Source organism: Oreochromis niloticus, linkage group LG16 (assembly GCF_001858045.2).
Source record: "Oreochromis niloticus isolate F11D_XX linkage group LG16, O_niloticus_UMD_NMBU, whole genome shotgun sequence".
Classification (NCBI taxonomy): Eukaryota; Metazoa; Chordata; class Actinopteri; order Cichliformes; family Cichlidae; genus Oreochromis; species Oreochromis niloticus.
The window spans coordinates 53,024-77,023 of NC_031987.2; the positions used below are offsets into that span (position 1 = coordinate 53,024).

Below are 24,000 nucleotides of genomic sequence, written 5' to 3' on the forward strand. Positions count from 1 at the left end.
TGTAGATGTGTGCCATGGTTTCTGAGGTGTGACTCACCTGGAGCCTACTTGCTGTGGCTCTGGTGGAGATGTTGCAGAGGTTGGTGTTGGGGGGGTTGGTGTCGTGGGCTGGACCCTGCACCCCCTCCTCTGATGATCGGTCGGATAGCATGGGAGGAGGACGGATTCTGATGGTGCTGATGACCGGCTCTTATTGGCTTGGCTATATGAATGCAGGTAACAGGAGAGTTTAGGTAATGACAAACAGCCTATCACATCACATATCAGACTTGGCCTATTTTAAGTTATCTTCTCACCGATCTGAGCTGAGTGTCCTTTCCTGAACAGGTTTTTGGACCGCACGGCCTCTTTGATGCGGTCAACTTCCTGTTGGTAGCGTTTGCGATCCTTCACAGCCGACTCTTTTGCATTTTTCAGAGCTGTTTCCAGAGCTTTCACTCGCTCCGCTGTCGCCCGAAGACGCTTCTCCAATTTGGGCAGCTCACAGCGGAGCTCAGCGTTATCCCGAACCAGCTGGAGGAAACAGCTACTGTCAGTTATGTGACTTGACAGCGTGTTTGTTTATCCACCTTGAGGAATCCCCAGTAAAACACTTCTTTCTTTAATTATTATTTATTAAAGCAGGTGATGAATGATTACATGTTATCATGTACATGGATCCCTTTTGTTCAGAAGACCACAGGGTGTAAAGCTGCAGTCCGTCTTCCCAAATCAGAGTTTCTCAACTTATCAGTATACAAAGTTTTATAAGAGACTGTGCATCTATCTGATTGATTAAAACTAATGGGGAGAAATCATAGTTTACACTTAATTCTCCCTTCGTCGGTGCCCCAGGCTGGTCCCAGCCTCTCAGCAGTCCGCCTGGGGAGCTGCACCTACAAACTCTGTTAAACGTGTACTGAGTGCTTTTCCCTATTCTCTCACCTTTCACCTAACAGCCTGTTGTCTTAGTGACCGTGAAAGCAACCCTGACTGAGACGCCAGATGTTGTTTTGTCTCAAGCGGTCCCAAGTGCAGTGTTGGGCAACTTACTTTGAAAAAGTAATTAATTATAATTACTAGTTACTTCTTCAAAAAAGTAACTGAGTTAGTAACTGAGTTACAAGATTCTAAAAATAATCAATTACTTGAAAAGTAACTACTGCATTACTTTAAAAAAACATTTAAACCTCTGGGGTCCAGGGTATAATTGGCCATTTTTAACTACTTTTGATTTTCCGTCTACATTTCACCTTTAAAAACTGTTTATTTGCCTTGTTTGGTATCATTCTTTTCAGCACAACCTCACGTGTCTGAATTTACAGTTATGTTTTCATTTTGACATACTGTATTAACACAATTGATCTAAAATCCGACAAAAAACATAAAATCTGAGTAGAAAAAGTTATAGTTTTTACTGTAACAACCACAAACATGTTTAATGAATCATATTTCATAACCTTAAATGCAAATATAAATTGTCAGTTTTAAAATCATATACACAGGTTTTGCAAACAAAGTAATTTGCAGCCATTTACCTTTTACCCCTTTTTTAAATAACCATTTCAAACTATTTACATAACAATCAGCTGTTCTGCATTCAATAAGATGCCACACAAATTATTTGTGACACTGCAAAAATTTCTGTCCACTATAAAGGAGAACATCACAGCCTGATACCTGCAGGTCTGCCAGCAGCAGGTGTATCACTGCTCCTGTTTTCATTCAGCAGTCGCCTCATTGTTCTGACACACAACACAAAACTATCCTCTACACTACACACTAACTACACAAGACAACACATTAACTACACACTGCAAACACGCTAAACGTCACAAATCTCTCACATCTCAAAACTCGCTCTCTCTCTTTTTCTACTGTCTGTCTGTCTCTCTCTCTCTCACTCGCTGTCACTCCTAAAACTTCCCCCTCTTCCTAAACAACCAAATGTCATGTTGCCATATCATTTTTTGATTGGTCGACATGGTGAATTTTTCCACCAACACGAACGGGCTGTTTTTTGTTTTGTTTGTTTGTTTTGTTTCTGCTCATAAGCAGAGAGTGCTTGCTAGCGCTTTCCTTAGACACTAAACGTGACGAAACTATTCAGGAAAAAATGCCGCATATATATTGTTTACCACGACTCTGGTTTTACGTGGCCTATCAACACAATTTAAAAACTGGTATATATCACCTTGGTGCTTTGGCATCTTAAAGTGGTCATGTGATTGGCTTACCACGACTGCTTTATTCTTCCTCAGTCAAACAGCAGCACTCATGCGATTGTTTTGCCCCCTTAGCTCCAGGTGTTGTGCCAAAAACTGATCATCTGCTAGAAACTGTTTGCCGCCCACGGGAGCGCGCAGCTGCTTAAAGCTGTAGCGCCCAGATTACTTACAGCTACTTCTGTGCAACTGATATAAGATGCGGTAAGCTGAACACAGCTTCAACCGTCTGTTTGTTGAAAAATAGTAACGCAACCGCATCGCATTTTCTTGTTAGTAACGGTAACGGCGTTGTAACGATAGAAATAGTAATTAGTTAGATTAAGTAAGTAAAGTAGGTAAAATTTTATTTGTATAGCACCTTTCAAGACAAAAATCACAAAGTGCTTCACAGAAAAGCTAAAACATAAAAACAGAAATCAACCAAAAGCAAGTTTAAAAAGATGGGTTTTTAGCTGTTTCTTAAATGAAACCACTGAGTGCACAGATCTCAGGCTTAAAGGAAGGGAGTTCCAGAGTCTGGGGGCCACAGTTACAAACGCTCTATCGCCTTTCATTTTCAGCCTCATATGTTGGACGACCAGCAAGCCCTGATCACATGACCTCAAGGACCTGCTGGAGATGTACTGATGTAAAAGATCTCTGATATAGGTTGGTGCATGTCCATGCAGAGCCCTGAATGTCAAAGTCAAAATTTTGAAGTGGATTCTGAATTTTATGGGAAGCCAGTGCAACTGGATCAGCAGGGGTGTAACGTGGGAGTATTTAGAAGATTTGGTCAGAAGCTTTGCGGCAGCGTTCTGAACAACTTGCAAATGATCCACAGAGGCTTTACTTAAACAAGTAAACAAAGAATTGCAATAATCTAAACGAGATGAGACAAATGCATGGATGACCATTTCTACAGGGAGTGCAGAATTATTAGGCAAGTTGTATTTTTGAGGAATAATTTTATTATTGAGCAACAACCATGTTCTCAATGAACCCAAAAAACTCATTAATATCAAAGCTGAATGTTTTTGGAAGTAGTTTTTAGTTTGTTTGTAGTTTTAGCTATTTTAGGGGGATATCTGTGTGTGCAGGTGACTATTACTGTGCATAATTATTAGGCAACTTAACAAAAAACAAATATATACCCATTTCAATTATTTATTTTTACCAGTGAAACCAATATAGCATCTCCACATTCACAAATATACATTTCTGACATTCAAAAACAAAACAAAAACAAATCAGCGACCAATATAGCCACCTTTCTTTGCAAGGACACTCAAAAGCCTGCCATCCATGGATTCTGTCAGTGTTTTGATCTGTTCACCATCAACATTGCGTGCAGCAGCAACCACAGCCTCCCAGACACTGTTCAGAGAGGTGTACTGTTTTCCCTCCTTGTAAATCTCACATTTGATGATGGACCACAGGTTCTCAATGGGGTTCAGATCAGGTGAACAAGGAGGCCATGTCATTAGTTTTTCTTCTTTTATACCCTTTCTTGCCAGCCACGCTGTGGAGTACTTGGACGCGTGTGATGGAGCATTGTCCTGCATGAAAATCACGTTTTTCTTGAAGGATGCAGACTTCTTCCTGTACCACTGCTTGAAGAAGGTGTCTTCCAGAAACTGGCAGTAGGACTGGGAGTTGAGCTTGACTCCATCCTCAACCTGAAAAGGCCCCACAAGCTCATCTTTGATGATACCAGCCCAAACCAGTACTCCACCTCCACCTTGCTGGCGTCTGAGTGGGACTGGAGCTCTCTGCCCTTTACCAATCCAGCCACGGGCCCATCCATCTGGCCCATCAAGACTCACTCTCATTTCATCAGTCCATAAAACCTTAGAAAAATCAGTCTTGAGATATTTCTTGGCCCAGTCTTGACGTTTCAGCTTGTGTGTCTTGTTCAGTGGTGGTCGTCTTTCAGCCTTTCTTACCTTGGCCATGTCTCTGAGTATTGCACACCTTGTGCTTTTGGGCACTCCAGTGATGTTGCAGCTCTGAAATATGGCCAAACTGGTGGCAAGTGGCATCTTGGCAGCTGCACGCTTGACTTTTCTCAGTTCATGGGCAGTTATTTTGCGCCTTGGTTTTTCCACACGCTTCTTGCGACCCTGTTGACTATTTTAAATGAAACGCTTGATTGTTTGATGATCACGCTTCAGAAGCTTTGCAATTTTAAGACTGCTGCATCCCTCTGCAAGATATCTCACTAGTTTTGACTTTTCTGAGCCTGTCAAGTCCTTCTTTTGACCCATTTTGCCAAAGGAAAGGAAGTTGCCTAATAATCAGTGTTGGGACTAACGCGTTATTAAGTAACGCGTTACAGTAACTACGTTATTATTGTGGTAACGAGCACGGTAACTATGCCAAAACCAGGAACGCGTTACTCGTTACTGGGATTTAGATAGGCTCGTTACTCGTTACTTCGTGTGGTGGATATCGCGGAGCTTCCACAGATTCAATAACATTAGCAAGTGGTGGAGGCCAGCAGGTGGATGAAGGAAAAGGGAGGCAAGAGGAGAGACCCGAAGCGGCCGCCGGTCCGCGTGTCAGGTGAACTGAACTTCAGGTAAGAAGTTATGACCTGCAGTCTATCTGAGTCAGATATAAACCAAGTTTAGGTGGAGTTTATTTTCGGTATGCTGACATTTTCGTACTGCGTGCTAGCTAGCATGACGGAGTTTCTATACAGCTGGGTGGGTGCTATGTTACTGATGTTGAACTTTATTTTGTTCATACGGTTAATTATTAGAGTTGCCAACCGTGCCCTAAAAACAGAATCGTCTGGTATTCAGAGAAAATATTACGCGTTTCGTACTGAGGTGAAAAGGAACACAGTTTGTCCCGGACTTCAGCTACAAAAGACACAAAGCTGAAGCTGCACAGCTGCCTCTTCTTCTCTCATTCTCTCCTCTCCTGTTTCTACTTCAATCATGAAACTGATCAATGATCAGCTGATCGGCTTTTCTCTCTTGTTTATTTATCGCCCACTTTGCGCCAGAAAGAGGAAACCAGCGGATGTCGCGTTAAACAACAGCAGCACGTTTAAGCTTGATCAGCTGTTGTTAGAATTTATTTAATATTAATTTCTAGTATTAGCTGATGTTTGCTGGAGCCACAGCTGTAAAGCTGCTGGTCATGATATCGGTTTGGTTATCTGGTGAGAGGGAAACATGAAGATGAAACCAGGAGATGTCCTTACTGAATCATCAGAGCTGAACAGGTGATGGAGAAACAGGTTTACCTTTTAGGTGACATGAATGAGTTGAAGGGAAGTTATGAACTGTTTCTGAGAGACAAATAACACCAGGATCCTTTTCTACGTAGCTGACAGCTGGTAACTGTGCAGGGGCGGGTCTAGCAAAGTGTTGCCAGGGGGGCAGGTAGGGCATTAACAGGGAAAGGGGGGGACAAGGAAATACTTTTCTTTATTATTCTCATTTAAAATGTCTCGCTTTAAAAAAAAATAATTATCTGAGTCTTACAACAAACAATTGATAGATTGATACCATCAGAACAGTGTACATCACTGTCACAACAGTGTTTATTTTCATTCAAAGGCTTTATGATTTTTCCTATAATGGTGGGCCGGTCTCTAGTCAAAATGCCCGGGACGATTTTTTTGTCCCAGTCCAGCTCTGTATGCAGTTCATCTGCAGTCTGGTGTTACCTACATCTTCCTATTCAGAAGGCAGAATTTCCAAGTTCTGAGTACAATCAAAAGCACCACGACTGCAGTTTTTGTGTTGGATGTAAAAAGTAGGCTAGAATCATGGTGGCGGTCAACGACGGTCCAGGCGTGGGATTTCTCTCATGGAAATGTGCACATTATTTTTTCCTTTCTATTGGTAGGTGGCACAGTGCACTTGTGGCAAGTAAGCAAGCTAGAAGACTGGCAATCCTGCTGGGTATCCAGTTACAGAAGCAACACATGAACAAGAGAATTCTGAGTAAAACCAAAGTTACTTTCCCTAGTAACTAGTTACTTTGAAAGTAACGAGTAACTTGAAGTAACTGAGTTACTTTTTTAGAGAAGTAACTAGTAATGTAACTAAGTTACTAATTTAAAGTAACTTACCCAACACTGCTAATAATTATGCACACCTGATATAGGGTGTTGATGTCATTAGACCACACCCCTTCTCATTACATTGATGCACATCACCTAATATGCTTAATTGGCAGTAGGCTTTCGAGCCTATACAGCTTGGAGTAAGACAACATGCATGAAGAGGATGATGTGGACAAAATACTCATTTGCCTAATAATTCTGCACTCCCTGTAGTTCTGAGCGTGAAACAATGGGACTCAGCTTAGCAATATTTTTTAAATTATAAAAACAGGGGCGAACCAATAAATTAGCATGAGTGTCCAAAGTCAGAGCTGAGTCAAAAGTAGGGATGGGTACCGGTAATGGCACCGGTTCTGACATAAACGGTAGTAACCACACCGAAAAGCAGCGCACATTTCGGTGCTTTATTTCGGTGCTTTTTTTTTACTGAGATGTCATACACTTTGGATTCTAGCCAATCATTTTACTTTTGCAAGCGTAGTAGGCGGGCCCAGGTACGTACGTTCTTTTAGAGCAGAGCTACAGATTAAAAATGCCCAAGGCGAAGCGGTCAAAAGTCTGGCTGTACTTCACAGCAAAAGATGCAAACTCAGCAGCCTGCAACAAGTGCTTTAAGCTGATACTGTGCAAAGGAGGTAACTCCTCGAATCTGATGAAACACCTGGTGACGCATAGCGTTTTTTTAAAAGCCGAGAAATGCACCGTATTTGATAGCTTGCTGCGAGACCTCACGCCGTGCACATCTACTGCAGGTGGGTTGCCTGTTATCGGACCCGGAGTTAGCAACATCCCCCAAAAACCCGAAGAGTAGAGTCCTGGCCCCAAGCCCTGCCAGTGTAGCAGAAATGATGACGGATGATGATGGCAGCAGCAGCCGTTTTTCTCTGCGTGAGTAGCTTCATGTTGTTCATGTGTAATTAACGTTGAGTACGCTAACCACGTTATTACATTAATGCATGTAAGGTGAACTAGCAAACACTGTCATAGTTACACGCGGCTGTCTTCTTGTTTGATGGCAGATACTCCCTTCACCCTGGCCAAAAAGGCTCAAGTGACCAAAGAAAAAGTGGGAAAAAGCTAAACATGAGAGGTTTTTGGACAAAGTTTGTGTTTTTCCATTGTTTAAGCACTGCTTCCAGCCAAGAGTGATACCATATATGCCCTATAGCTGCAGAAAAGGCTAACATTGTTACCTTTTTACAAAAAAACAGTTAAACATGAGAGGTTTTTGGACAAAGTTTGTGTTCTCCATTCTTTAAGCACCGGTTCGAGCACCGTTTAAGCACCGGCACCATTTCAAAAGTACCGGTTTGGTACTGGTATCGGATAAAACCGAAACAATACCCATCCCTAGTCAAAAGTTACACCAAGGTTCCTGATAGAAGGTTTTGCAAATGTAGTGAGAGGGCCTAACTTTTGGGAAACATCAACAAAAACAAAATCAATGGGGGCTAAACCCCCGGGTGCCAAAAAAAAATAAGACATAACCTTGACCACTGATAACATTAGACAATTTCTTCCCTCTGCTGACTTTCAAAGTAAAAGAACAACAACCAGAATACCAACGACACATGAACCCCCCCCCCCCCCCCCCCCCCAAAAAAAAACACTTATCACAATATCTAAGAGACATTGTCGATATACAACAAAAAAGGACCCCAAACCTGCTCAAAAATATCTTCTCTCCCCTTAATTCTGTACATAACCCGTTCATATGATGCCATCTTAGACATTTGTTCAGTCCATTCCCTGAGAGAACAGGGGCTGGATGACTTCCAGTGCCTCAGTATTATCCTGCATCCTGTTATGAAAGCCAGACGCATCCACAGTCTCTGTTTTTTTGAAAGAATACTGTTGTCAGGTAACAGGCCCAGGACACATACAGCTGGAGATTTAGAGAGATTAAGTTTAAAGTTTAAAGTTTTTAAAGTTTTTTTTGTTTTTTGTTTTTTTTTGTTCTTTTTTTGTTTTGTTTTTTTTGTTTGTTTTTTGTTTTTTGTTATTGTTTTGTTTTTGTTTTTTTGTTTGTTTGTTTGTCTTTAGTTATTGTTAGTCCTTATTTGTTGGTTGTTGTTAAGAAGCGGACAGAGAACTGACAGTATGATTATTCCTGTTGTATATTTGTTAATGTTTCTGTCCATTTAAAATATGAATAAAAAAAAAGAAAAAAAAAAAGAGAGGGCCTAACTTTTCCATAACCAAAGGTACCAATTTTTTGGGATTACTTGTTACTGAAAAATAGTAACACTGTTAATAACGCTGTTACTTGTAACGCCGTTATTCACATCACTGCCCAAGTGTCCACCTTATCGTAGGACTTAGTGTCCCTTCACCTTGAAGCTTCTACACTGTCTACACGTCTAAATTCTTAAGCTTTTATGCACTATTATACCTGGGAGACGCCTTCTCATTCACATGGTCACACAGAGGATCACAGCTGGAGACACAAGCTTCACTGTAGGATCTGTACTCTGTTATATTTCAAGAAATAATTGCCAACAAACACAACATCACCAAACATCCAATCACAGAGCAACCTGTCAATGACAGACCCACACTAAAGATCCGGGTTTTAAAAACTGAAACACAAACTTCCAATGCGGGAGACACCAGTTGAGGGTGACCCTGTGGGTAGGGCTTAGAGACCAGGTGAGAATCACTTACCTGTTTGTGGACCCTGCTGAGCTGCTCCAAGTTATTTTCTAAGAAGACGATCCTCTGTCTCTGAGCCAAACTGCCACCAGCCTCATCGCTGTCATTCTCTGAACTCTGATCATGACAATAACACATCAGACTTTATCACTGGACAGACAGAAACACACACACACGCACGCACACAAAATGGACTGAGGCAGATCAGATACGTTAACATCAGTGGAAATGCAATGTCGCAATGGTACTCTTTAAACTTTATTAAATTTGAATGTAAATAAGCTGGAAAATGATAAATGAGCTTATTGTAAACCTGGAGCAGCGACAGCATTCAAAGCAGGAAGTGACATCAGCGATTGTGTGAAGAATCAAAGCTCTGCTCCTCTGAAAAAGTAAAGCTACTTTTTATTCTTACATTCTTGATTCGAGCTCCGATGTCGTCGATGAAGAGTTTGCGAAGGTTGTTGAGCATCTGCAGCTCTTTGGCCTGTTGGAGGAAACAGAGACTCAGCTGGTCTCACATCAGCACTAAGAGACTTTATGATTTTGCTTCTGTACATCATCACAGAGGAAACCAAGCATCCAGCATGTGACTGAAGAGTAGACGTCCAGACATTTAACAAAAGTATACCCAGGAACTAAACACTACTCACCCTCTCCACAGCACCACCATTTGTGTTGAGGTCTGTGTGGTGATCTTTGCCGGGCCTCCTGAAATCACTCTCTCTTTCATTTTGTCCACATTGATGGTGACTTTTGGATCTACACCACACTTCAAGCTGTCCATTCTGTAAACGGACTGAACACCGTAACTGATGGGACCGATCACTGTCATGTCATCTGGAAACTTTACAATGTGGTTGGTGCTGGATCTGACTGTACTGTTTAGACTGTAAACAGTCTAAACAGCAGCGAGCTCAGGACACACCCCTGATGTGCTCACTGAGATGGTTTTTCATCTGTGGCTGCCATTTTGAATTCAATATCCTGCTCCTCACATACAAGGTCTTAAATAATCAGGCCCCATCTTATCTTAATGACCTTGTAGTACCATATCACCCTATTAGAGCACTTCGCTCTCACACTGCAGGCCTACTTGTTGTTCCTAGAGTATTTAAAAGTAGAATGGGAGGCAGAGCCTTCAGTTTTCAGGCCCCTCTTCTGTGGAACCAGCTTCCAGTTTGGATCCAGGAGACAGACACTATCTCTACTTTTAAGATTAGGCTTCCATCAATTCAATTCAGGATGTAGAATTCATGACTGTGAAATGTCTCTCATTCTATTCACCTTGTCAGTTTTTGGAGATGTTTGTCATAGCAGCCTACATAGCACCGCATGCTAATGCTAACAACGCACTGAAGGAGCTACACAATAATACCAGCTCGCTTCAGAATAAGCACCTGGAAGGTTTTTAGGTAGTGGCTGGGGATTTTAACCACTTAAACCTGACACACGCAGTATGTGGAGGGGCATCAAGTGCATCACTGACTACAAAACCAGGGATACACAATGCCCCAGGGACCCTTCTCTGCCTGAGGCTCTCAACCGTTTCTACGCTCGCTTTGAGGACCCTAACACGCACCGCCCCCCAGCATCAGACTCTCTCCACCACCTGATGGAGAAACCCTCAGTGTGACAGCAGCTGAAGTGAAGAGGATCCTCAAGAGGATTAACCCCCGCAAAGCTGCCAGCCCAGACAACATCCCCGGGCAGGTTTTGAGGAACTGCGCTGATCAGCTCTCTGAGGTCCTGACAAACATTTTTAACTCCTCCCTCATCCAGGCAGCTGTCCCCACCTGTATGAAGACCGCCACCATCATCCCAGTCCCCAAGAGCTCTGCTGCGACAGGTCTAAATGGCTATCAGCCAGTAGCCTTCATGCCGATTGTCACGAAATGCTTTGAGAGGCTGATTATGGCCCACCATCAGTGTCATTTCAGACCCACACCAGTACGCCTACCGCAAGAATCTATCCACAGAAGATGCCATCTCTTCTGTGGTTCACACCACTCTCACCCACCTGGAGCAGAAGAATTCCTACGTCCGTTTGCTCTTCATGGACTTCTCATCTGCCCTCAAAACAATGATCCCGCAGATACTCGTCGATAAATTACTGACTCTTGGACTGAGCTCCTCTCTTTGTTACTGGGTTCTGGACTTCCTGACCAACAGATCACAGTCTGTGAGGATCCACAACGTCTCCTCATCTTCCAGAGTCCTCAGCACTGGCTCCCCTCAGGGCTGTGTGCTAAGTCCCCTCCTGTTCACACTGCTCACCCAACCACCCAGGCTGTCATACTGTAAGGTTTGCGGACGACACAGCTGTGGTTGGTTGCATCACAAACAATGACTAGAACGGCTACAGGAAAAACAACACTTCCAGCCTGATCAGGAAGGCTCACCAGAGGCTGTACTTGCTGAGGAGGTTGAAGCGTGCAGGACTTGAGAGCTCAGTCCTCATCTCCTTTTAGAGATGTGCGGTGGAGAGTGTTCTGTGCTCTGGCATCAACGTGTGGCACAGAAACTGCACTAAGGCAGAGAGGAAAGCTCTACAGAGGGTGGTGAAGGCTGCAGAGAGTGGTCAGAGGCAGCCTCCCAACCGTCACAGACATATACACCTCCAGATGCAGGAAGAGGGCCACCTGTATCATGAAGGCCCCCACTCACCCAGCACACTCACTCTTTGTCCCGCTCCCCTCAGGCAGGAGGCTGAGGAGCATTAAATGCAAAACCACCTGAGAAGCAGCTTCATTCCAGAAGCTGTGAGACTTCTCAGTGCATAAATGTACAAGAACTGCTACTGTAGCACCTTAATCACTACTGACACTTACTGACACCGTCACTTGATCAATGCTGGACATCATGCCCTTTGCTGCTAAAGTATTTATACCTATATTCTATTCCATTCCTTACTCCATAATTGGTACTCAGGTTGTTGCACTCTATTTATTGTATTATTTTATTACTTGTTATTCTGTTTTGTTTAAAAAAATGTTTATATTTATTTATTACTTTTTAAAAATTCTGTTTCTTCGTTATTCTGTTTTTTTTCGCTCCGGGACCATGTGTACATAATTTTGTTCCACCTCATGTAAACATGATGCGAATGACAATAAAGGTCCTTGAATCCTTGAAAACTTTCCTTCAGGTGACCCTGAATCCTCCCTTAGTTATGCTGCAATAGGTGTAGGCAGCTGGGTGTTTCTTCTTCACTCACTATGGTCGTGTCCAAATTCATGGGCCTACCCGACCTCAGAAGGTCGGGTAGGCCGGAAGTAAACGGCTGTGAAATTGGACAGTCTAACCTTCAGATTAGCGTCACCGCTGTCTTGGTGGAGTTTAATAAACTCAGCCGTCTGCTCCTTGCTATCTAAAATATAACAGGACACTGGTGTAAATTCTCGACCAGCTCACACTTCTGTTTAATCAGTTTTCTGTTTGACGTTTATTCAGCTGTGTGAAAACCACCCACAGGAATTAATAAAGTTTTATTTTATCTAATCTAATCTAATAACTTTAATCTCAGCCAAACCGATTTACTCCGGAACAAATAAAACACTAAAAAAGCCAAATAATAACATGTTTAGGTTATCTGAGTTACTTATACATTATGTTTAACCTGAGTAGTGAAAGACCGCGGGGATCAGAAAACGATGTGCCGGGAGTTGTGCCGTTCTCGGCGGCTCTAGTGACCCTCGAGCTCCCGGCTAGCTATCGAGCTGGTGGGTAACAGACGGAGACGTCTGTTACCTCTGCTTTTGCAAATATGTGATATCTTGATAACCCGAGCAGATATTTGAAGTTTACACAGCTACATTCTCGCCTGACAATATGTTAAAAGTTTATTTTGTGACCCACAAAGAGTAATAAGAGGTAATATTAAAACTTAGTAGCGGCCGCCATTGCTGGAAACTGGAATTGGCTGGGCCGCGCTTTGAATTCTGGGATATGGTGGGCCACGAAGGACACATCCGACCCATCCTTCAAATTCGGGGAAAAGGAGGACGCATTTGTCGGCTGCATTCGGAGGAGTCTACGAATTTGGACAGCCTTCGCCACGTCGTTGTGACGTAATCGGTCTACAAATGCGGCCTCAGGAGGATGCAGCCCATGAATTTGGACACGACCTATGTGTTAATAGACCTCTCTGCACTGAATCATACTTCTTATTAATCTCTGTCTCTCTTCCACAGCATGTCTCTATCCTGTCTTCCTTCTCTCACCCCAACCAATCACAGCAGATGGCCCCGCCCCTCCCTGAGCCTGGTTCTGCCGGAGGTTTCTTCCTGTTAAAAGGGAGTTTTTCCTTCCCACTGTCGCCAAAGTGCTTGCTCATCGGGGGTCATATGATTGTTGGGGTTTTCTCTGTATGTATTATTGTAGGGTCTACCTTACAATATAAAGTGCCTTGAGGTGACTGTTGTTGTGATTTGGTGCTGTATAAATAAAACTGAATTGAATTTTGTCAGGAAGCAGAGAACCCAGTTGCAGGTTGCAGTGTCCACACCTGGAAGCATCATGTTTCCACCAGCTGCTGTGGGATGATTGTGTTAAAAGTGGTTGAAGTCAATGACTCTGGAATAGGTTTTCTTCCTCTCCAGGTGTGACAGCATAAGGTGGAGGGTGGTGGAGATGGTATCCTCTGTAGATAGACTGGTTCTGTATGCAAATTGAAGGGTATCCAGGTTTATTGGGAGAATGTCCTTGATGTGCTTCAAAAACAGCTGCTCAAAGCATTTACTCACAATTGGTGTGAGGGCCACGGATCTAAGGTTATTTAAGCAGGCTAGGTTTGCTTTCTTTGGGACTGATAATGGTGCTTCTTGATGCATGCCAATCATCCAGGTAAGTAAATCTCCAAAAGTTGATTCTGTTCATCTGGACGTTTTCAGTGGGAGAAACATTTCGTCAATTGAATGAGTGACGAAACGTTTCTCCCACGGAAAACATCCAGATGAACAGAATCAACTTTTGGAGATGATGATGGTGCTCTTGAGGCAAACTGGCACAATTGCCTGCCTGAGTGATGTGTTGAAGATGTTTAAATTTCTCTGCACAGTTCTTTGAAAGATGTCCAGGAATGTTGTCTGGTCTTGCTGCCAGTTGCCCAGTGGCAGTGGAAGTATCTACAAGTATCTACAAGTAACTACAAGACTGCTTCACAGAGACAGACTGGGACATATTTGAACACCAGGACCTAGAAACTTTCACAGGATCAGTACTGGACTACATCAAGTTCTGTACTGCAAATGTGACAGTGGACAAAAGCATTCGGGTTTTCCCAAATCAAAAACCCTGGATGACCAGCGAGGTCCGCTCACTCCTCAAAGCCCGTGATGCCGCCTTCAGGTCAGGTGACAGAGCTCTGTACAGGGCTGCTCGAGCTGACCTGAAAAGGGGGATTAAAAAAGCCAAGTCAGACCACAAAAGGAACATCGAGTCCCACCTGTCCAGCAACAACACACGAGAGGTGTGGCAGGGAATGCAAGACATCATCAACCACAGAGGCAGCACTGTGAAAACAGAAAATCCGAGTGTGCAGCTGGCAGAGGAAATAAACAGCTTCTTCGCCCACTTTGAAACACCACAACAGCAACACTCATCTGCTTCAGCCCTGCTCCCATCCTCATCCTCACCTGGTTCCTGCACCGCTCCACTCACTGTAACGGAGCATGATGTCAGACGTGTGCTCCTAGCAGTGAACCCCAGGAAGGCGGCCGGTCCAGACGGAGTACCTGGCAAGGTACTAAGAGCATGTGCACACCAGCTCACCCTCATCTTCACCAGACTCTTCAACCTCTCACTGGATCAGGCAGCCATCCCATCCTGTCTAAAATCAGCCACAATCATCCCAGTGCCGAAGAAGTCTCCCATCTCCAGCCTGAATGATTATCGCCCTGTGGCCCTCACACCGGTAATCATGAAATGCTTTGAGAGACTAGTCCTTCAGCACATCAAGGATTACCTCCCCCCAGAATTCGACCCCCACCAGTTTGCATACCGTGCAAACAGATCCACAGAAGACGCCATCGCCACAGCCCTCCACTCTGTGCTGAGTCACCTAGAGCAGCGGCAGAGCTACGTCCGAATGCTCTTTGTGGACTACAGCTCAGCCTTTAATACTATCATCCCGGACATCCTCATCAACAAACTGGTCACTCTTGGCCTCCCTCCTCTCACATGTGCCTGGATAAAGGATTTCCTCACAAACCGGCCCCAGACTGTGAGACTCGGCCCTCATCTCTCCTCCACTCGCACACTGAGCACCGGCTCCCCACAGGGCTGTGTGCTGAGCCTCCTCCTGTATTCTCTCTACACCCACGACTGCAGTCCGACCCACAACAACACTCTCATCATCAAGTTTGCTGATGACACCACGGTAGTCGGACTCATCTCAAAGGGAGACGAGGCAGAGTACAGAGAGGAAGTCCTGAAGTTGGCAGCATGGTGTTCAGAAAACAACCTGGCACTGAACACCAAGAAAACCAAAGAGCTCATTGTTGACTTCAGGAGACACAACACCGACTTGGCCCCCCTCTACATCAACGGGGAGTGTGTGGAGAGGGTCCACACTTTCCGGTTCCTTGGTGTCCTCATCTCTGCTGACATCTCCTGGACGGAAAACATCTCAGCGGTCATCAAGAAGGCCCAACAGCGGCTGCACTTCCTGAGAGTCCTCAGGAAGTACAAGCTGAACTCCAACCTGCTGCTGACCTTCTACCGCTCGTCCATTGAGAGCCTGCTAACCTACTGCATCATGGTATGGTACGGCAGCTGCACCAAGGTACGACTCTGGATACTGTAGCTCCTGTGAAAACTAAGGCCTCAAATCCAAAGTCCCTGACTCCGTGGTATAATTCTCAAACACGTAGCCTAAAGCAGATAACTCGTAAGCTGGAGAGGAAATGGCGTGTCACAAATTTAGAGGATCATCATTTAGCCTGGAGAAATAGTTTGCTGCTTTATAAGAAAGCCCTCCGCAAAGCCAGAACATCTTACTATTCGTCACTGATTGAAGAAAATAAGAACAACCCCAGGTTTCTCTTCAGCACTGTAGCCAGGCTGACAAAAAGTCAGAGCTCTACTGAGCCAACCATCCCTTTAACGTTAACTAGTAATGACTTCATGAACTTCTTCACAAATAAAATTTTTATCATTAGAGAAAAAATTACCAATAATCATCCCACAGATGTAATATCATCTACAGCTACTCTTAGTACCATCAATGTTAAGTTAGACTCTTTTTCTCCAATTGATCTTTCTGAGTTAACTTCAATAATTAATTCCTCCAAACCATCAACGTGTCTTTTAGACCCCATTCCTACAAAACTGCTCAAAGAAGTCCTGCCATTAATTAATGCTTCAATCTTAAATATGATCAACCTATCTCTAATAATCGGCTATGTACCACAGGCCTTCAAGGTGGCTGTAGTTAAACCTTTACTCAAAAAGCCATCTCTAGACCCAGCTGTCTTAGCTAATTATAGGCCAATCTCCAACCTTCCTTTCATATCAAAAATCCTTGAAAGAGTAGTTGTCAAACAGCTAACTGATCATCTGCAGAGGAATGGCTTATTTGAAGCGTTTCAGTCAGGTTTCAGAGCTCAGCACAGCACAGAAACAGCTTTAGTGAAGGTTACAAATGATCTTCTTATGGCCTCTGACAGTGGACTCATCTCTGTGCTTGTCCTGCTAGACCTCAGTGCTGCATTCGATACTGTTGACCATAATATCCTATTAGAGCGATTAGAACATGCTGTAGGTATTACAGGTACTGCACTGCAGTGGTTTGTATCATATCTATCTAATAGACTCCAATTTGTACATGTAAATGGAGAGTCCTCTTCAGACACTAAGGTCAATTATGGTGTTCCACAGGGTTCAGTGCTAGGACCAATTCTATTTACATTATACATGCTTCCCCTAGGCAACATCATTAGAAGACATAGCATAAATTTTCACTGCTATGCAGATGACACGCAGCTCTATCTATCCATGAAGCCAGGTAACACACACCAATTAGTTAAACTGCAGGAATGTCTTAAAGACATAAAGACCTGGATGGCCGCTAACTTTCTGCTTCTTAATTCAGATCAAACTGAGGTTATTGTACTCGGCCCTGAAAATCTTAGAAATATGGTATCTAACCAGATTCTTACTCTGGATGGCATTACCTTGGCCTCCAGTAACACTGTGAGAAACCTTGGAGTCATTTTTGACCAGGACATGTCCTTCAACGCACATATTAAACAAATATGTAAGACTGCTTTCTTCCATTTGCGCAACATCTCTAAAATTAGAAATATCCTGTCTCAGAGTGATGCTGAAAAACTAGTTCATGCATTTATTACTTCCAGGCTGGACTACTGTAATTCACTATTATCAGGATGTCCTAAAAACTCGCTGAAAAGCCTTCAGCTAATCCAAAATGCTGCAGCAAGAGTACTGACAGGGACTAGAAAGAGAGAGCATATTTCTCCTGTTTTGGCTTCCCTTCATTGGCTTCCTGTTAAATCCAGAATTGAATTCAAAATCCTGCTCCTCACATACAAGGTCTTAAATAATCAGGCCCCATCTTATCTTAATGACCTTGTAGTACCATATCACCCTATTAGAGCACTTCGCTCTTGCACTGCAGGCCTACTTGTTGTTCCTAGAGTATTTAAAAGTAGAATGGGAGGCAGAGCCTTCAGTTTTCAGGCCCCTCTTCTGTGGAACCAACTTCCAGTTTGGATTCGGGAGACAGACACTATCTCTACTTTCAAGATTAGGCTTAAAACTTTCCTTTTTGCTAAAGCATATAGTTAGGGCTGGACCAGGTGACCCTGAATCCTCCCTTAGTTATGCTGCAATAGACGTAGGCTGCCGGGGATTCCCATGATGCATTGAGTTTTTCCCTTCCAGTCACCTTTCTCACTCACTATGTGCTAATAGACCTCTCTGCATCGAATCATATCTGTTATTAATCTCTGTCTCTCTTCCACAGCATGTCTTTCATCCTGTTTTCCTTCTTTCACCCCAACCGGTCGCAGCAGATGGCCGCCCCTCCCTGAGCCTGGTTCTGCCGGAGGTTTCTTCCTGTTAAAAGGGAGTTTTTCCTTCCCACTGTCGCCAAAGTGCTTGCTCATAGGGGGTCATATGATTGTTGGGTTTTTCTCTGTATTTATTATTGTGCTATCTACTGTACAATATAAAGCGCCTTGAGGCGACTTTTGTTGTGATTTGGCGCTATATAAATAAAATTGAATTGAATTGAATTGAATAGAGTGAGGCTTCAGAGTGTGGTCAAGACAGCACAAAAGATCATCGGCTGCCCTCTCCCCTCCCTGATGGACATTTATTCCTCCCGCTGCCTCAGCAGAGCAGCAAACATCAAGGACAGCTCCCACCCTGGCTTCAACATGTTCAGCCTGCTTCCCTCAGGGAAGCGCTGCAGGTGCATCAGCACAAAAACCCACAGACTCAAAAACAGTTTCTTCCCCAAAGCGATAACCACCCTGAACTCACACATGCACCGATAACACAGCCCCCCACTTCCCACTTCCTCTATGGACCACCACTATTTGTACCAATTCTATGTGCAATAACTCAACTGTATATACATAACACTATTTATTACATATTACTTACGGCTTGTAAATTGTACATTTTATATATATATACACATCTTCTTCCATATGTTAATACTGTCCATATGTATATAGCGCTGCAGAACTGTACCCGCCCCCCCCCAGCATGTTTACACTGAGTAGGAGATGCTCTGTATCTCATTGTACAACTGTATAGTGACAATAAAGGCATTCTATTCTATTCTATTCTATCTGTGCCTTTTGTTAACCTTAAACTGTGCATAGAAGTTGTTCACATTATCTGGTAGAGAGCGGTCAAAATGTCTTATCATCAGGAAGGGGGGCTTTGTAGTCACTAATCTGCGTAAATAGACTGCAGAGTCCTGGCCTGACAAGGTAGCTCTTCTGTGTTGTGCCATCCTCTTAACCAGAGGTTGTTTGGTTTCCCCGATGTATAAATCCTGTCAATCCTCCTGGCACTTAACAGCGTACATTATGTTACTCTGTTTGTGTCGGGGGACCCGATCCTTGGGGTGGACCAATTTTTGGCGCAGCGTGTTTTGGGGTTTGAAAGCCACAGAGACGCGGTGTTTAGAAAAAATGCGTCTCAGCTGTTCTGATACTCCTGACACATACAGGATCACTACAGGTTTTTGCTTAGGCAGCGGTTGTCCTTCTCTCCTGGATCGGCTGGAGCTTTCTTTAGGTGCCTTCCCAGCTTTGACAAATGTCCAGCTGGGATAACCACATTTACTCAGGGCCTTCTTGATGTGATGTTCTTCTGTTTCCCCGGCCGCTGTGTCTGTGGGGATGGTGTTCGCTCTGTGTTGTAGCGTCCTGATGATGAAATGAAATTGAAAAATTGAATTGGAGGCCCTTAACTGAAGAGCTTATTTGCAGACTTTCAGGAGTAATCCTTTATACAGCACCAAATCACAACAACAGTCGCCTCAAGGCGCTTTATCTTGTAATGTAGACCCTACAATAATACATACAGAGAAGCTAAACAGAATCAACTTTTTAGGATTTCCTTACCTGGATGATTGAGCACGCATTTCAACAGTTCATGTAAAATTTTAGTTGAATAGAAAATCTGCACTTCAGTCACAGATTGATGTAACGCCCACTGTGGTGGTGCACAGAAGCACTTCTAGACCCAGAGCATGTATGGCAGTGAAAATATAATCTCATACCACCGTCTCTTCCAAACCCTTCAGGTCTTCTTTGGCTTGTTCTCTCTTCTCGTTCACGAACCTGAAGACACAAGCAGAGTTTAGCATGACAGAGCTGAACTCCGTTTACACCCACTGCCTGTTAATGTGAGTTCACTGATTGGTCAGAGAAACGGCAGGTGGAAGCAGAAGGAGGCGACATGATACGATGATGTCATCTGAGCACCGCAGGAGTTCAAATGAGAAAAATAACATGATAAATAAATATGTGGTTTCTGTCTGACACACTTAGACGTCACAGATTATATTGTGAACTGAATGTGGACACAACCATGTCTGATGGCGCTAAAACCTCAATCATGATGTTTGAGGCGACGGCAAGAACAGAGGGACAAACGTACATGAGTTTTTGAAGCTTCTGGTCTTTGTTCTGATCCTCTGCTCTCAGTTTGTCCAAGTCAGACTGAAGCTTCCTGTTTTCCAGCTGCAGAGCCTGATTCACGCTGAAAGAAACAAAGAAGCTGGAAACAGCCGGCTCGACACTCTGACAAAACACATACTTGAAGCAAAAATCTGACCAATAACAAAACTCTTTAAAATGAACGATGTGACTGAACCCAGAACAACTGAGAAGAGTCTGAGAGTAGCTCAATCACTCAGTAATCAGTCATCACGATCAATAACTCACTCTTTGAGTCGGTCGACGTCTCTGTGTTTCTGATCGATCTCATCTCGGAGTCGACTCAGCTGTTTGTGATGAACCTCCCGGTGGTTCTCCATCTGTTCCTCCAGCGTTCTCTATAGAACACACAGCGACACTTCCATCACCTCTATCACTGATTTACCTTTGACAGACCTGCCTCACTTCCTGATTGTTACTTTGCTCGCAGTGACATCACGCCATGTTTACCTTCATCTCCACAACATCCTTCAGCTGGCTCATGTGTTCTTTCTCTTTGTCCATCACTGTCAGCTCGTGCATTTGACCTGCTCACACACAAACACAGAGTCTCTTATTGTTTCTACCTGTTCACCTGTGGTGGATTTTTAAAAATACCTGTTAGCCAATCAGAGTTCACCGTTTCCTGTAACCATGGCAGTATTACCTTGAGCGCGAAGCTTGGCGACCTCCTCCATCAGAGCATCCTGACTCTCCTCCAGCTGCCTCTTCTTCTGCTCCACCTTCTGCAGGTCATCAGTGAGAGACCCTAGCTTTGCCTGGAGCTGCACAAGCAGACACAAACAACTCGCACAGGTGAGTTTATCATCACACCTGCTCAGACAGGCTGTGTGTGTGTGTATGTGTGTGTCTCTGTCTCAGTTTGTATTTGTCTCACCTGCGACACGAGCAGCTGGAACGTGCTCAGCTCCTTCTCATTCGCCTCCATCTTGCAGGTGTTTTCTGTCAGGTTGACCTCAAACTGTTTGCTGCGGTTCACCAGAGATTTGACTTCAGACTTCATCTTACTGATGTAGAGTCGGGCGGAGGTGAACTCTTCCTCCATCACTCCACTCACTTCAGTCATCTGAAGAGACAGAATCAGAGTTTGTTTTCAGACACATGAAAAGTAGAAGTAGCTGAGAAGAAGAACTAGTTTGAGGCTCACAGCTTTGAGCTCGGTGGTCCCGAGAACACTGCCGATCTCACTGAGGTCTCTGAGCAGCAAACTGACGATCTCCGCTGACCTCCTCTTATGATGAGAGCTGAGCTCCTGCAGGGAGGACAGCTCCCTCTGAACCGCCTCCAGACTGACCTGGAAACACAGCAGGTCCATTACACATCCAAAAATCCATCCATTCATCCAAACATCCATCCATTCATCCAAGTATCCATCCATCCATCCAAACATCAATCCATCCATCCACCCAAACATCTATCAATCCACCAATCCATCCCAAAATCCATCCATCCAAACATCCATTCATTCATCCAAACATCCATCCATCCATCCAAACATCAATCCATCCAAACATCCATCCTTCCATCCAAAAATCTATCCATCCATCCATCCATCCAAACAGCAATCCATCCATCCAAACATCCATCCAAACATCAAACAATCCATCCATCCCAAAATCCATCCATCCAAACATCCATTCATTCATCCAAACATCCATCCATCCATCCGAACATCAATCCATCCATCCGAACATCAATCCATCCATCCGAACATCAATCCATCCATCCGAACATCAATCCATCCATCCAAACATCTATCCAAAAATCTATCCATCCATGCATCTATACCAACATCAATCAATCCATCCATCCATCCAAACATCCATTCATTCATCCAAACATCCATCCATCCCTCTGACTGTGGACTCACAGTTTTGTGAGCGAGCTCGTCATTCAGCTGTTCATTGCAGCGGTTCTTATTCTCCACCTCCTGACTCTTGTGGTCGTAGTTGACAGCCAGCTCCTCCAGTGCCTGCAACACCTCTTTCACCTCCTCTTTAGCTGAATCGCTTTCCCTCTGCACGCGGGACAGCTCCTCCTGCAGCCGCTCATAGTCCTGGCGGATAGATGCCAGCAGCTGGTGGAGAGCTATTGATTAACCTCTGATCGATCGATCAGTGGATAGTATGGAATGTAACACTCAGGTGAGACTCACCTCATCCTGGTCAATCAGCTGCTGTTTGAGTTTCTCAGACATCTGACTCTGCTGGTTGATCTCGTCATCCTAAACATCAATCAGACGGAGTTTAATGATTTAAACAAGTCTTCCAGCTAGTTACCACAGAAGGCGTTAAAAAGACTGACTGTACAAAACCAGATAAGATCTGGCCCATCCATGCAACTTGTGACAACCAGATAATTTCACACACTGTCCAGAAGACACCGCGTGCTCTCCGGGGTTACTGCACATACTGGAAGTTTGGCGTGGACTGTCCATTGATCCCTTGGCATTTTACTGTTACCTTGTTAAAATAAAACCCTATCATCTCATATTTCCCGACTTTTTCTAAAATGGGCTTACTCACCAAATACTGAATTTTGGGTGTGTGGGATCCAAAGACAAATAATTACGACCACTATAACCTAGAAGTGGAGAGGATGTTTTGACCCGGCATAAATTATCCACTACAGGGGGACTCCGGGTTGCCTAGCAACACAATTGTTGCCATCGACCATGGCTCAGGGGGTTGGGAAGGGCACCTGTAACCGGAAGGTCGCCGGTTCGATCCCCGGCCTCTCTGTTCTGGTCGTTGTGTCCTTGGGCAAGACACTTTACCCTACCGCCTACTGGTGTTGGCCAGAGGGGCCGATGGCGCGATATGGTAGCCTCGCTTCTGTCAGTCTGCCCCAGGGCAGCTGTGGCTACAACCGTAGCTTGCCTCCACCAGTGTGTGAATGTGAGCGTGAATGAATAATGTCATTGTAAAGTGCTTTGGGTGCCTTGAAAAGCGCTATATAAATCCAACGCATTATTATTATTATTATTATTATTATATATGTTGATGTAAAGGCTGCTATAACATGACTAAGAGCTAGCTATGTGTGACTGATCAATAAATATATAGGTGTTGGTGACAGGGTGGGTCACAGCGGGAGTCTATGACCGAAGCGGTGCAGAGCAGCAGGGCAATGGCAGCTGAACTAATCAGAGAATCCAGAGTGTGGAGAACTAACTGGAGAAAATAATGAATGAAATCCAGGGCAGAAAGCCAGAATCAGACTTTGACTGTTGTACTTTTACAGTAATTATTTATTGTTATTGTTATTAAGTGTTTCTTACATTTTTGCAGCAGCTTTGAAGCCAGTTTTAAAATGCAGACGTTCATTGCCTAAGGGAAGCATGTATAATGTAAACAGAATTGGTCCTAGCACTGCACCCTGTGGAACTCCATAATTAACCTCAGTGCGTGAAGAAGACTCTCCATTTACATGTACAAATTGGAGTCTATTAGATAGATATGATACAAACCATTGCAGCGCAGTACCTGTAATACCTACAGCATGTTCTAATCGCTCTAATAGGATATTATGGTCGACAGTATCGAACGCTGCACTGAGGTCTAGCAGGACAAGCACAGAGATGAGTCCACTGTCAGAGGACATAAGATCATCCTTTGTAACCTTCACCAAAGATCCGAAAGGTTGATTGTGCTCATCTGGATGTTCTCAGTGGGAGAAACGTTGGATCATCACCCAGGTGGACCTCTTCAGTCTCAGCTGACTGCAGGTTTCCAACCTTATAAACGGGACATTAGCACAATGACTGAAACTAGCACCACTGACTAACACTGGGTTGTGAGGTCAGTTTCTTTGATATGATGTTCATCACATCAAGAAGGCCCTGAGCAAATGTGGCTATCCCAGCTGGACATTTGTC

The 24,000-nt window shown here is 44.0% G+C and overlaps 1 protein-coding gene across 2 annotated transcripts in view; it reads right to left on the reverse strand.

Moving 5' to 3' along the window:
* Positions 1–24,000, reverse strand: part of LOC100696313 (kinesin heavy chain) — a 59,854-nt gene that overhangs the window by 16,790 nt on the left and 19,064 nt on the right. For both annotated transcript variants that reach the window (XM_005463379.4, XM_019355864.2), the window contains exons 13-25: positions 22,279–22,347; positions 21,994–22,200; positions 21,271–21,417; positions 21,001–21,189; positions 20,770–20,887; positions 20,574–20,650; positions 20,352–20,461; positions 20,065–20,166; positions 19,685–19,745; positions 9,338–9,409; positions 8,935–9,039; positions 297–513; positions 38–202 (exon numbers count right to left, since the gene is read on the reverse strand). In XM_005463379.4, coding sequence (XP_005463436.1) covers positions 45–202; positions 297–513; positions 8,935–9,039; positions 9,338–9,409; positions 19,685–19,745; positions 20,065–20,166; positions 20,352–20,461; positions 20,574–20,650; positions 20,770–20,887; positions 21,001–21,189; positions 21,271–21,417; positions 21,994–22,200; positions 22,279–22,347 — 1,632 coding nt within the window. In that variant the 3' untranslated portion in view covers positions 38–44. The remainder of the gene's footprint in view (positions 1–37; positions 203–296; positions 514–8,934; positions 9,040–9,337; positions 9,410–19,684; positions 19,746–20,064; positions 20,167–20,351; positions 20,462–20,573; positions 20,651–20,769; positions 20,888–21,000; positions 21,190–21,270; positions 21,418–21,993; positions 22,201–22,278; positions 22,348–24,000) is intronic.